This window comes from Anoplophora glabripennis, unplaced genomic scaffold (assembly GCF_000390285.2).
Source record: "Anoplophora glabripennis isolate ALB-LARVAE unplaced genomic scaffold, Agla_2.0 scaffold85, whole genome shotgun sequence".
In the NCBI taxonomy this organism is placed as follows: domain Eukaryota; kingdom Metazoa; phylum Arthropoda; class Insecta; order Coleoptera; family Cerambycidae; genus Anoplophora; species Anoplophora glabripennis.
The window spans coordinates 290,209-305,560 of NW_019416361.1; the positions used below are offsets into that span (position 1 = coordinate 290,209).

General features: G+C 32.7%; 1 protein-coding gene across 2 annotated transcripts in view; it reads left to right on the forward strand.

Annotated features, from left to right (window-relative positions):
• Window positions 1-15,352, forward strand: part of LOC108917147 (glutamate receptor-interacting protein 2) — a 170,915-nt gene that overhangs the window by 138,374 nt on the left and 17,189 nt on the right. For both annotated transcript variants that reach the window (XM_023454247.1, XM_018723619.2), the window contains exon 8: window positions 15,022-15,248. In XM_023454247.1, coding sequence (XP_023310015.1) covers window positions 15,022-15,248 — 227 coding nt within the window. The remainder of the gene's footprint in view (window positions 1-15,021; window positions 15,249-15,352) is intronic.

A 15,352-nucleotide genomic window follows, 5' to 3' on the forward strand; every position in this document is an offset into this window, starting at 1 on the left:
TTCCTCATCGAAAAAAAGATAGGATCTTTCATATAAAGAAACTTCATTGGAGCATCCCTTGTTAAGATACAGCCCCTTAAAGGGGGTACATAAAATTTGTTTAACAATTTTTTTCACAAGCACTAAACAAGTTACAATATTGAAATTAACCTGACATTTTCTACTACCAAAAAGACACTTAGCCAGTAATTTATTTGGTTTACCCCATGGTAGTAAGGGGTGGAAAACGCAACCCCTAAAATTTATTTCCAACGTAATTTTTTGTCTTATTATTTTTTTACCATTTAAAAAATTATTTCCGATAGCCTGTTTCATTCTAAAAAAAAATGTCTCTTGAATTTTTTGCCCAAATTAAACCAGTTCGCAGTAAAAAATTATTTTACGAACAACTACAGAGATACATCGTCATAAATGCGGACTGGATTTACTGTTATTTTGTAGTTACTACCTGCATTAAATGATTAAAGGGGAATAATCAAAACTAATTTAATAATAACAAAACATACAACATGTAGAAATCATAGTAAATGTTCAATATGTCTACCTTCAGACATTACGCATGCGTCTAGACGTCGGCGCATTGAGCCACGTATTCGCTCAAATATTCCTGGAGTCTCTCTAATTACCCTGCACGCATCGATAATGCGGTTTCTTAAGTCCTCTACATCGCGAACAGGAGTACGATAAACCAAATGCTGCAAATGGCCCCAAGTAGACAAATCCAGAGGATTGAGATCCGGGGATCGAGCGGGCCAATTCTGTGGTCCTCCTCGACCTATCCACTGATTTGCATATGTTTCAGTTAAATGCTGACGTGCTACTTGACTAAAATGGGCGGGAGCCCCATCATGCATAAAAACCATATCCCTTCTGACGCCCAAAGGAACTTCCTCCAGCAGTACGGGATGCACTTCTCTTAAAAATTGAACGTATGCCTCACCATTTAATCGAGGAGGTAGAAAATGAGGCCCAATTAAATAATCCCCAATAACTCCGACCCACACGTTAAGAGAAAACTGTTCTTGATGGTTAGTTTCGACAATAGCGTGAGGGTTTTCATCAGCCCATATGTGGTAATTATGAAAATTAATAATCTTGTCCCGAGAAAAACTACATTCGTCTGTGAATTCGATCGTCTTCAGAAAGTCACGATTTCTTCTAATCATTTCCAGCATCCAATTGCAAAATTCAAGACGGTTCGGAAAGTCTCGCGGTAACAGTGCCTGTACTCGTTGCAGATGGTAAGGGTATAAGAGATGTTCCTTTAAAATTCGAAATACCGTCATATGATCAACATTTAGCTGGAAAGCAATCTTTCTAGTACTGGTAGTAGGTTGTTCTTCTATCAAATTAAGTACTGCTGCCTCAAGCTGTGGTGTTCTTACTTCTCGATGGCGACCACAATCCTGCGTTCTTTTGTTGAATGAACCATATTCACGTAATCGTTGATGAAGTCAGACAAATATTCTATGTGAAGGATGCTGCCGTTGAGGATACATTTCAGCATATCTTGTAGAAGCTTCTAACCCATTCCCCTGCGACAGACCGTAAACGTAATGCATATCAGCCATTTCCTCATTTGTGTATGCCATTTTAATAACAAGTGAATTATTAAAGTAACAAATTAAGAACAGAACAATACACAATTAGTATTACTTCAATTTCAAAAATTTACAAACTGACAGCTTGATTCCAATTTAATTGTCAGTATCGCTAATGGCGGCCTACTAGATAAATTAGTTTCGTATTTTCGTTTTATGGCGATATGTATCTTGTTCGTAAAATAATTTTTTGCTGCGAACTGGTTTAATTTGGGCAAAAAATTCAAGAGACATTTTTTTTTAGAATGAAACAGGCTATCGGAAATAAATTTTTAAATGGTAAAAAAATAATAAGACAAAAAATTACGTTGGAAATAAATTTTAGGGGTTGCGTTTTCCACCCCTTACAACCATGGGGTAAACCAAATAAATTACTGGCTAAGTGTCTTTTTGGTAGTAGAAAATGTCAGGTTAATTTCAATATTGTAACTTGTTTAGTGCTTGTGAAAAAAATTGTTAAACAAATTTTATGTACCCCCTTTAAGGGGCTGTATCTTAACAAGGGATGCTCCATTGAAGTTTTTTTATATGAAAGATCCTATCTTTTTTTCGATGAGGAATCACCCCCTTAAATGTTTTACACTTATTTAGTTACACCCTGTATAGTGAACTATGAATTATTTTAGGTTGCATTAATAATGGGGGTTTCTGGTGCCTGTCGATGCTGCGATTTGACAAATTTGAAAATTAGTGACGTACAGGACGTTGGCGATTACCTACTTATTTCAGTACCTGACACCAAGACGGCCATTTCATAAAAATTTACATTTATAGAAGAAGGATTTTGCGTGAATGCTGTTGAAATATGCAGAACGTATATTTCTCTACGCCCAATTCGCCTAACACACTTCTTTTTAAGATACATCAATCAAAAATGTATTTCTCAGCTTGTTGGAATTGAAGAAGGTACCCTCAATAGTTGCTTCATTCCTGAATATCGCAAATCCAGAAGCACATACTGGTCATTTACTCATGCTAATAGAGTGAAAATTTCACTCAAACAGGTGTGGGCAAAAATTGACACATTATTCAGTAAAATTGACTGAAATTTTTTTACAGTGTATTAAGAGGATTATACATCGCTCTGCCGCTCCAGCGTTTTGCCTACATTCCCCATATATCATATGCTATCGCTAATAACAATAACACTTGACTATAAAACAAGAGACAAACTAAAGGTGTATTCCCTTTCAAATTAGTTTTTATTCTTTACAGAGTATATAAAAAAAATTAACTTGCGGCTTTTGAATTCTGAAAAGCTTTCTACAAACACATTTGAATAAAAGTTTACAAATATTTTCGAGGGAATTGTGTGGCCGTAAAGTTTCAAGCACTTAATATGCTGAGCCCTGCCCTTTTGTTGTGTATTTTGTAACAAAATAGTTACCTCTTTCATGTTTCACAAAATTATAACGCAATTATTAACCTAGTTGTCCTGTTTGGAAATCCCTTTCATGTTATGGCCTATCTTCGTCATCGTTTTTATTGCAGGACATGGTTAATTAGGCGCTTTTGCGGACGAACGTCTGATATGTGTCGTTCGTAATTAGTCCTTTGTTCCCGAAGCTCTTTAGTTGTTCCACATTCACGGATAGTGTTGAATAAAATGTCTCCCCACATAATAAAGTGCTTCCCAGTGCCATTCTAAATAAAAAAGAAGAAGAAATCCGAGAAAATTTTCGAGTATTTACATTTTTTTGACAATTTTTTTAACTAAAATCAAATTTCAAACACTGGTGACTAAGTGAAATAAAATAATTATAATTGGAACAGCATTAAACAATCACTCATTTATTAGTATTTATATTAAAATAGAAAGTTGCGTTTTTGAAATTGTGTTCTACTACCAAAACTAGCACAAGGGGGCTCATTTTCTTTGTGAGACGTCAATCAATTAATGTTTGCTACTGTAACCATAGAACAAGCAGTAGTAGAAGCAGCGTCAACAATAACCACAAAACAAGCAGAAAGAGAGGCAGCGTCTGTAGTCATGTTCAGTACTTCCATTAGGTTCGAATTTCGTTGAATTCGGAGAATTTTTTAATATCCGAAATTAGAATCTAAACCGACTTTGCGGCACTTATTTCGCGCTGTTGGGATGTGAGCTGCTCCGTTGGTGAGTTTTTTGGCTGCTTAGACCGGTTTTTAGTGCGACGACGGGATTTTGGAAAGTGAGGTGAATTTTTCGACATCCCGCGTAGCATTATCTTAAAAGATCTAGCTTGACGGCATCATCCTTCGTCAACATTGGCTAGCGTGGATTGATCGGTTTGTGGCTGTTTGGAGCGGGTTTGAACGCGACCACCGGATTTTGAAAAGTCCCGAATGGAAAGTGTGGTGAATTTTCGAAACTCACACGGGAACTGGTGGTAATATGACGACAATATCATTTGCTTATATAGGCTCTTGATCGCATCAAAAGTGACAGTTTTGTATGTAACTTTTAGTGCAGAAAATTGGCTTTTATGTGCAATAATGGTATATAGGGTGTATCCTAAATCTAAAATCATAAATTAAGGAGGTGATTCCTTGGGTCATTTTAGGCCGAAGAGACCTAAAATTACTGGTTTCCAAGATAGAGGGTGTTAAAGTTTTTGAAAAATATCACATTTTTTCAATTAACTCTGAATCAGAGCAGTAAAAGTTGGCTTTGGCGTTTGTGTTTGAAGTAATCTATTTTGTTGTACAGAAAAATCCCAAATATTATGTAAAATAAGAATCCGAGTTTGTCTATTCCAAAAAACCATTGTTAAATTCAGGGGAACAAACATACAAAAAGAAGGAAAAATTACCCGTTTTTCGACAAATTTTTCCCTGTAACATTGAAAGTAAGCCCTAAATCAAAAAAAGTCATTCTTTTTTTTTTCGTTTATTTGACGATTTTCTATAAACTTACAGCTGCGAATAAAAAAAGTTGAATTTTGCATTAACAATGGGCGAAAAATAGTAGAAAATCATGTGTATATTTGGAGCAATGTGGTTTTTTAAAAATAAGTAAATATTTATAAATATTGATGAAACTTTGTGAACAATTAGTAAAACATATGTCAATTCTACCCAAAATATTTTGCAACGATCGATTGCGTGATTTTCGATTGACAGGATTGTTCAAATTTCAAACAGTTTATCGCGTACCGAGGGTTTAAATTAAGGTTCAGAAAGGACACACAATTTTATAGAGATACTTGCTATCATAATAAACAATGATCGATACTAAAAATACCTATTTTTACACTTATAACCATTTAGAATTTTTTTTAATTTTTTAACACTTCTATTCACAGGTTTTCAGCCTAATCTCAGGTAATAAAGTACATAGGTAATTGATCAAATTTTTAAAAACGAATTTTGTAAATATGATCTCGGATTAGTGATCAGGGACCCCGAAAAGCCCCGTAGAGCAAATTTGGCGCGAATTTGTTATTTCTTCCAATTTTGATCGGCCGTCATCTTGAATTTTGTAAGATTGACCTCGAATTCGTGATCAGCGACCCCGAAAACCCCCTTATACCAAATTTGGCACGAATTTGTTATATTTTGAAAACTTGGTCGGCCATCTTGGATCCGCCATCTTGAATTTTGAAAAATTGACCTCGGATCCGTGATCAGCGACCCCGAAAACCTCCCTATACCAAATTTGGAGCGAATCTGTTATTTTTTGAAAATTCGTGATATCTCACCTTAATTCACCCGGTTTTTTGAGGTTAGAAAAAGAATCGTAAATTCTGACCGCGGATTCACGTTCGGTGGGGTCTTAACCATATAAATGAACATTTGAATATAGAAAAAAATATATATTTTCATAGCACTTTTTCGTGAGTTTTTGCTATTTTTGACCTGTTTTTTTTTTTTAGGTTAGGAAATTCCTGTGATGTGAGCTCAATTCTGACATCGGATTCGTGATCAGGAGGCAAAAATACTTCCGATAACAAAAAATATTAACACAAAAGAACATTTTTCCTCTCCTGAACAATTCACATATTAGTGGTTAAATCCTTTTAACACCAGGGTTTTCAATTATAATTAACGTATTTCAAAATCAATGTATTTTTGTTATTGAAATTTGTAATAACGTTTCTTTTTAAAATAGGTTTGTTAGTTTAAATTTGTTTGTTTTTGTCTGTTTTCATAACTAGAAAGCCCTCTTTCTCGCATACATACGCATCTAAAAGACAAAACGCACCTGTTCTCATATACAGTCGTATCTAGAAAAAATGGCAATATACAGATACGTAATTGCTTGAGAAAATAGACGATATGATGTATGTGACTATTATAGCTGCTAACGAGTGCTATGACGTCACAACGTGGCTTGCGTGCGTTTCCCGGCGCCTCATTTTCATTAATAATTAGTTCAAGGGAGAAATTGTTGGAAAAAAATGTTGATTGTTTGCACATCAATTAACTAGGATGTGTACTTTTTGAATATGAATTTAAAAAATTCGCTAAATGAACCAATTCCAGTTTATTTGCGGTATCAATTCCTTGGTACCCATACGACAGTCCACTTATGATTGCTCATAATTTTCGCTACCCTTTTCAACGTAAATTGATCTAAAGAAACAATCTACTTAATAAGGTTGTGCCCTAGGCAGCCTATAGAATCTACATCTCAACGAAATGAATTCCCCATCGGTTTCCAATCTCTAATTCCAACCGCCTTGAACTTGGTCCCCCTCCCATTTTATTAGGAACTATTATAATTGCCACTACAGGGCGGAATCCTTCAACCGGATCCTGTCCCGAGTATCTATTGTCGCCGAAGTCGACCGGGTCACAAGGGGCGACCAAACGTACGATTGATCGGGCCTCGGGGTGGGTTCATAATGTTAGGTCTTCGGTTAATTGATTGTCCGGCGCTTATTGCGCCCCTCGGTTATCGAAAGTGGTGGGGAATGTTTTGACGTTCGATTTGTTGGCGTGGTTGATTGCCTCACCCTCGGACACTTCACCGAGGGGGATTTATACGTATATATTAGTGTCCTTTTAAAGAATGAATACGTTTACTGCCGCGTTCTTGTCAATCGGAGGTCCATTGTGGAAGTGGATTGTTACAAAGTCGGTAGGGGTGATCGGTGTCGATTGCGACAAACAGGAATCTGATTATATCGTACAGAGTGTAACTTTAAATGGGGGTCAGTTTTTTTAAGGGGGTAGGTTCGTGTTCCGCTGAATACGAATCTGAAATTCTTTTTTTTATCAAATAAATAATCGAGTTATAATTAGTTTTTTAAACTGCACTTTAATTCTTGTGTATAAGCCGCCATTGTAGGCTATTGACTATGTACTTTAGATAGGAACCACAACGTAACAGAAATTTTATTGTTTGATATGTTCAATTGACCCTAAAAAATGATAAAACCGCGGAGTGCTACCACCTTTTAAAGGGGGGCGTTTTTGAGATCGAAGTAAAAAGGTGGTATTTTCAGTTTTTTGTGTTTTACTCGAAAACTATGCATTTTTTCACTATAGTTGTCAACAGAAAAATTGAAATTAAATTTCCAATCGAAATCAGACCTTCTAAAGTCAAAAAATGTATTTTTAACAAAAATATGCCCAAAAAACGAGTAAAAAAACCGAAAAAATGCGTTTTTTTTTCTTTTTGTTTTTGGCCCGCAACTTTTTTCTGAGAGGAGTTAGGTATAGGCATTGCTTCACAAAAAAAAAGTTAATCTGTCTTCCTTTAAAATAAGCGTTTATAAAAGTACCTACAACTAATAGAAACCGAGATACATTGGATCAAAGTTGGCTACTTTTTGGATTTTTGGCCAATTTTTGCCCTTTTTGATGATTTTCGTCTTATAACTTAATTAATTTAGGTATATGTAATGCCATATTTAAATTAAAGCTGGTTTCTTTAAAATGGTGCCTGGTAGAAGTTTGTACAATTAAAATCAACCGAGATATGTCAATTTAACCAACGATACTTTTTCTTATTTTTATAAAATTTTTATTACTTTCGGAATTATTTTGTCTAATAAATTTATTTTTGTGAATGTGAAAGTTAAAATAAGTTTCTAGGTGATTGGATATTATTATTTATTTATACTCCTCCTTTTAACTCCTCTCAGAAAAAAGTTGTAGGCCCAAAAACCAAAAAGGAAAAAAAAACGAATTTTTTTCGGTTTTTTTACTCGTTTTTGGGCATATTTTTGTTAAAAATATTTTTTTTGACTTCAAAAGGTCTCATTTCGATTGGAATTTCAATTTGCTGCAACGGTTCTGCTGACAACTATAGTGAAAAAATGCATAGTTTCCGAATAAAACTCAAAAAACTGAAAATACCACCTTTTTACTTCGTCCTCAAAAACGCACCCCTTTAAAATTAATAACTCATTTTGGACTTATACTCCAGTCGGCAGAGGCCGAAAAGTTACTGTTGGTGACATTTTCTTGATAACTCGGAAATAACTACACAAGTCTACTTTAAATGATGAGTATAATAACAGGCTAATTTGCTGACAAAGTATTTTATCAGGAAAAAAAGTTATTAACAATTTAATCGTGAAAAAAATTTTTTTTAGTAGTTTTCTTTAAATAACTCAGCGGGATGACTTTGTACGAAAAAATGCTTAGGACATGATTTTGTTCGTAATAAAAATAGCTACAAAATGGCGGTGGTCCGATTACGAAATTTGCAATAACAAAGCCGTGAGATTGAAAAAACGGTATAAAACGCCAATTTTTTTAAGTTGCTGTAAAAATGTCAATTATAAACAAAAAGTGATAAAACTTTCGAAAACTATAGTTCAATATATATACAATAATGACGCTAAAGCCGAAAATCAGGAGAGCAAAACTTTTTGTTCTATAAGGTGTTATACATTCATCGGCATCTGAAACTCGAAACTTTGCCAAATTTGTTCGAAGCTTTGCTGACACTTGAAATTTGGTACACACATAGTGTAAATATGCAGAAACCAAAAGCAATTTGCAAAATTCAAGTATCTTCATTTTTGCAGTTTTGGTAAGGTTTTATACGTCACCCTAGTTTTATACGTCACCGTTTTTTTAATTTTTGGACGTATATTTATGTATATTTATAAAATATTCCATTACGGTAGATTAGCCAGCATAATTACCTACAATTTAAAAAAATATATATTTTCATCGTTTAGATCCTAAGCTACTTAACATTTTGCGCCTGTTAGCCGTAGTCGTACATTATTCAACATATTAACATAAAACAAAATCGTACGTGTGGGGTAAACCTTTAACTTTAAGTAAACAATTGTTTAAATTTACTGTTGCATATTTCTAATAGTATACAAGCGCCGAAGAGCGGAGCTCGCGCTCGAAAATGAAAAGTTAAAGGTTTACCCCACACGTACGATTTTGTTTTATGTTAATATGTTGAATAATGTACGACTACGGCTAACAGGCGCAAAATGTTAAGTAGCTTAGGATCTAAACGATGAAAATATATATTTTTTTAAATTGTAGGTAATTATGCTGGCTAATCTACCGTAATGGAATATTTTATAAATATACATAAATATACGTCCAAAAATTAAAAAAACGGTGACGTATAAAACTAGGGTGACGTATAAAACCTTACCAAAACTGCAAAAATGAAGATACTTGAATTTTGCAAATTGCTTTTGGTTTCTGCATATTTACACTATGTGTGTACCAAATTTCAAGTGTCAGCAAAGCTTCGAACAAATTTGGCAAAGTTTCGAGTTTCAGATGCCGATGAATGTATAACACCTTATAGAACAAAAAGTTTTGCTCTCCTGATTTTCGGCTTTAGCGTCATTATTGTATATATATTGAACTATAGTTTTCGAAAGTTTTATCACTTTTTGTTTATAATTGACATTTTTACAGCAACTTAAAAAAATTGGCGTTTTATACCGTTTTTTCAATCTCACGGCTTTGTTATTGCAAATTTCGTAATCGGACCACCGCCATTTTGTAGCTATTTTTATTACGAACAAAATCATGTCCTAAGCATTTTTTTGTACAAAATCATCCCGCTGAGTTATTTAAAAAAAAAAGTACTAAAAAAATTTTTTTTACGATTAAATTGTTAATAACTTTTTTTCCTGATAAAATACTTTGTCAACAAATTAGTCAGTTATTGTACTCATCATTTAAAGTACACCTGTGTAATTATTTCCGGGTTATCAAGGTTTGACACACGCCGAACCTCTACCAACTGGACTATTACACAGTTTCGGAGAATTGTTCCAACCACAGACCACCTAGACTGGCCGTATATAATTTCAATGCACGGGTACCAGTGAATGCAAAATCCGGGGAAGTGGAGTGTGGAAGGCAATCTGATCGCGCGCATCTTTAAGCAGATCCGGATTAAGTAATATTTTTATTACATATTAAACATTATATTGCATCTTATGACAAATATTCAATTTTAAGTTTGTAATTCAGAAAATAGTATATTTTAGTGTCATATTAAATAAAACTACAAAATAATTTAAATATATTTATTATCCTCTAAATAATATTAATTTATTTAATATTTGCCTTTTCGTAGATTTTACCGAATTAAATAATTTGACTTCATGATTTATTCGTACATCGATATACTTTTCACATTCAGCTCTTACAAGTTCTATTAAATGATTACAATTAGGCAAATTATCAAATTGATGTTTATGCAAATTTTCAAATATGTTCACATTCAGAAAGTTTTTTAATACATTATAAACAATTTTATTTTTCTGTAGCCTAGGTGTTCTGCTTTCATCATTAAAAAATTTTATTAATTTTTCTGTTTCTTGGCATATTACTACGACATATCGAGATGGATACGTCAAACAACCACGATCTTTAATAAAAATTAATTGACTGTACGAATACTGTGTATTTGACATTAAACTATTTACACAGTCTTCACATTTTAGAGGACTTGTTATTACGAAACCGCCAATATATACTATAATGTACTTGCTAGTGTCCAGTCCTGTTTTTTAATAGCCTTCACCCATCTTCGTTTTATGTCAACATTCCTTGGAAATCTGTAAAAATTTAAATATTAGGTTTGAAAAATCGAAGCGTACCTAATTATTTTTTTTTGTCACAAAACTCTGATTTTTCTAATCACATTTTGCCAACTCTCCTTTTCCAGGGTGCTGAACATGAATCTGAAATTAGTTTTGTTTGTAATTTTATCAATTGAAAAAAATATTTAATTAATTTTCAGCTACCTATCTCGAAATGACGGGAATTGGTAAAATTTCATAAAAATTTGACTCGCATAAAGTAAATAATTACTAAAAATATTTTACAGTAATTCATTCATTATTTTATAATAACAATATCACGTTAATAACTACACCATGTGGGCGAACAAAATTATAAAGCTAACCCTGGAAACTTGTGAGGTCAACCGAAAAATGGAGTACATATTTACCTTTTATATATTCCTTTTTTTTTACTTACCTAAAGAAGGAAACTTTTCGCCTCTCTTCACCAACTCGATCACTTCTATTTATACAACGTTTTACAATACACTTGCCCATGATAAAACGTCTAATTATCGAAATCACAGCGATGCGTACAAGTGAAATGCTAAGACACGACTGAGCGCTGGGCTCCAAATCAGGCTTCGAAGTGTTTTCACCAAAGTCGCTCTATAAGCCAGTCTATGTGGTCTATGGTTCCAACGAATATGTACGGCATTGCAATTTTGATTCTTTATGTTATATTTCTTATGAAAATTGCCGTATAGTTATTAATGACCTAAAAATGTAGCAAAAATTTAATGAAAAATATTATCAGCAATGTAAAATCCACTAGTTAAAAATATAAGGCATTGTTTTTTTTTTGCTTATGAAAAGTCAATTACAGCCATAACATTTTGAATATAACATTTTTAGTTCATAACAAGGGATTTTCAAAATATTGTAAATTTTTACAATTTATTTATGTTTTTTAATTCGAATTATAATTTTTGAAAAAAACTAAATTGCAAATTGATAAATGTAATCTAATTTTTTAAAAATAAAAAAAAACTCAGCTTTAAAATTTACTATGGTCGTCCTAATCAACCGATTTCAATTTTTCAAAAACTATTTGAAAGGTTGAGCGGTGTTTTCTATGTGAAAAATTTTCCAAGTATCTAGATGCTTTATTGGAGGCTGTGCAATATTTTGAAAATTCGAAAACTTTTTTCAAAATAAAAAAAAAATTATTTTGCGAAAACTATAGAACCGATTTTAATAAATTGGTGTGTTGTTTTATTATACTCTAAAGTTTTTTTTACCAAAATTAGAATGCCCTCGGAGCAATTAAAATATTTTTAAACAATTATCCAAGAAACTTGATTATTTTGCCTTTTTTCATCAATTATTGCTATTTTGCAACATTGGTAATAAAATTAAACATTTTTAACTTTCAGTATATTGTGCATAATTCAATTCTAAAACTTTTTTTCCTCTTCAATATTCTTCCAAAATGTATAGGTTCCAAGATATAAGTAAAAAACTTTTATTTTTTAAACATTTTTGCAATCTTTAAAATGTTCCAGACCTCGCCCAGATCTAGCGATCTACACTTTTATTATGTGAGATGTACTGAAGGTGATCCAGAAAAAATTTGCTTTCCCCCTCTCACATCCACCTCAAAACAGATCTGCCCTGGTCTATTACGTGAAATGTAAAATTTTGTTACCTACGTATTGTTTCTTGTAGTTTTTACTAAAAAAATTGTAAAAGTTTAAATTAGATTGTAAAGATAGACTAACAGCACTCTATTGAAAAATCAGTGGTGCAAAAAATACCAAATTTTAATGAATAAGTAATTGAAAAATTTATTTCGGACAAAAACAGAAGGACTTTCACTATTAAAAAAATAGTGTTACGCATATTTTTCCTATATTTCAATAGTACTTAAAATAAAACTACCCGATTATATTTGATTTTTTTTTTTTTCAATACTTTGTGCCTAGATTTTTCTGCCTTCTTTGATCTGTAAGTCAAATAGCGCCAGGCCACTGCTAATACATGAAAATAAAGTTAAAATTTTGCATAATTTTGAAATCATAAATTATAGCAGTTTCTGAGATACCCTCTCCCGTTTGTATATGTTGACTTTCGATAAATATTTATTCATAGGTATATTTAACCCCTGTATTTACACATTTTGACCCCAATAACCTCCCTTATTGACTCACCCGACCTTACACAAACAAACGGAGCCTTACGTATCTCCCCTTGAACTTCACCCCATTCCTTAAAGCCCCTAATCGACAACTAATGCGCTTCTGCACAAGGGATGCTTCCAATATTCGGATTCCCACATTTCTTTGTAATTTTTTAGTGAATGTAAATATGTAAACAAAGGGGGGAGCTTCGTAAAAAGCCAGTTTCAACGTGTCAAGGAAATTTAGTGAAATCCTTAAAAAAGGATTAAATTTATTGTTATTTGAAACAAATTTTATTTTGAAATACTATTGGTTAGTTAAGATGTAAGTGTGATAAATAATTCTTTATCGAAAAGTAAGGGAGATCTTCGGTACGAACTTATTTCCAAACACGATTATCGGAAATACACCGCTTTAAAGGGGTAGGTTAAAAGTCGGTTTTTCCTTCATTTCATAGTTGGAGAAGCATAAAACAATGCAATCTGAGATGTTACTATATCTTGATATTTTTATTCATCAGATAAAACTGCTTGTACATGCTCAATATGATACTGGTATAAACAACAACTTTTAAGAATCTTCCAAACTGTCGACTGGCTTATATATATTTTTTTTTTTTCAGTACCTAACTGTTTAAGAGTGCACATTTTCAGGTATACGTTTTTTAAAACTTCCGATTTCACTGACATGAACGACTAAACATCGTATGATGCAGGATAACGTATAGACCAGGCGATAGAGCCATAGAGCATTCGAGGCGTTTGTATTTGAAGTCATATATTTTGCTGTACAGAAAAATTTCAAATATTATGTAGAATAAGAATCCGAGTTTGCATATTCCAAAAAACCTTTGCTAAATTCAGGGGAACAACAAACATACAAAAAGAACGAAAAATGACTCGTTTTTCAACATATTTTTTTCTGTAACTTTGAAATTACCTAAGCCCTAAATCCAGAAAAGTCATTCTATATGTTTTGTTTATTTGACGATTTTCTATAAACAACTGCGAATCAAAATGCATTTGCAAAATTATGCAACGATCGATCGCGTGGTTTTCGATTGACAGGATTGTTAATTAAGAAAATTTCAAAGAGTTTATAGCGTACCGTGGGTTTAAATTAAGGTTTAGAAAGGGCACACAATTTTTTTATAGATACCTATTGTCATAATAATCAATGAGTGAAAATTATCTGGGCAATAAATAATTGTTATAGAGTAAAATATTGAAAAATTAAAAAAAAAATTCCAAATGGTTATAAAAGTGCAAAAATAGGTATATTTAGTATTGATGATTGTTTATGATTACAAAAGTATCTCTAAAAAATTGTGTGCCCCTTCTAAACCTTAATTTAAACCCACGGTACGCAATAAACTTTTTGAAATTTTCTTAATTAACAATCCTGTCGATCGAAAACACGGGATTGATCGTTGCAAAATTGTTAGAGTACAATTGACATACCTGTATGTTTTACTATTTGTTCACAAAGTTTCATCAATTTTTATAAATATTTACTTATTTTAAAAATGTTTTACAAAATAATTTAAAAAATTTTAAAGAAAAATTTTATGCAAAAAATCGCTAATAAACAATTTTCAAAAAAAGTACAAAATAAGATTTTTTGATTTTTTTTACTTTTTGACTATTTTTTTTTAGTGGAAGTAGGCAAAGAAAATTACTATACAGAAAAACTAAATGAGATTTCTTTTCAAAAGTTTTTGTACTAATATTGACTGAGTTATAACCGATCAAACTTAAATATTTTTTAGATTTTTGTCGTTTTACCATAAATTAGAGTGAAAAAAGTAAAGAAAATTAAAAAATCATATTTTTTACTTTTTTAAAATTGTTTAAGTAACGATTTTTTGCATAAAATTTTTCTTTTAAATTTTGTAATTCGATGGGAAATTCAATTCTGTACAAAATTTTTTCTATGAACTATACCGAAATTTTGCTTCGTTTTCGAGCTACAATTAAAAAACTGAAAGGGGTGCATTTTCACCCCTATCTCCGAGGTTTTTTCATCTAAAATGACCATTTGAACGATTCATGTAATAAAATATCTTCGTCATAGTTCCCTTTAAGATCCTATAATCAATAGCATTATAACCATTATAACCCATAAACAATCAAAATGTTCTAAATATTTCCTAAATAATGAATTTTTAATGTGAGTAGCAACGAAATAAGAAACTAGAATATAGTATTTTGGAGTCTGAAATAGCGCCCAGAACGATTACAGAAAAATGTAAATTAATGTACTTTATAAAATTTTTGAAAATCGTCGTTTTAAACAACTCTCTCCTTCCAGGTGCGGCTGCCTCCAAGTCGGCGACCGGCTCATCTCCGTCAACCACCAGCCGAACTTGACCCTCCAGGAGATCAACTCCATCTTAGAGCTGGGGAACGAACCCAACGCCACGGGCAAGGTAACCTTACAGGTGGAGTTCGACGTTGCGGACACGATCGTCCCCTCTAGCGGCATATTCACGGTGAAGCTGGCCAAGCGCGGTCCTGGACTGGGCATCACGATCACAGGTAAGTGGGGGCAGTGGAGAACCACATTATCGGGATTAACTCGATAGGGATGCCATTTGGCCGGCTTTACTGTCGCCTAGAGCACAGGGGCGTAATGGCTACGA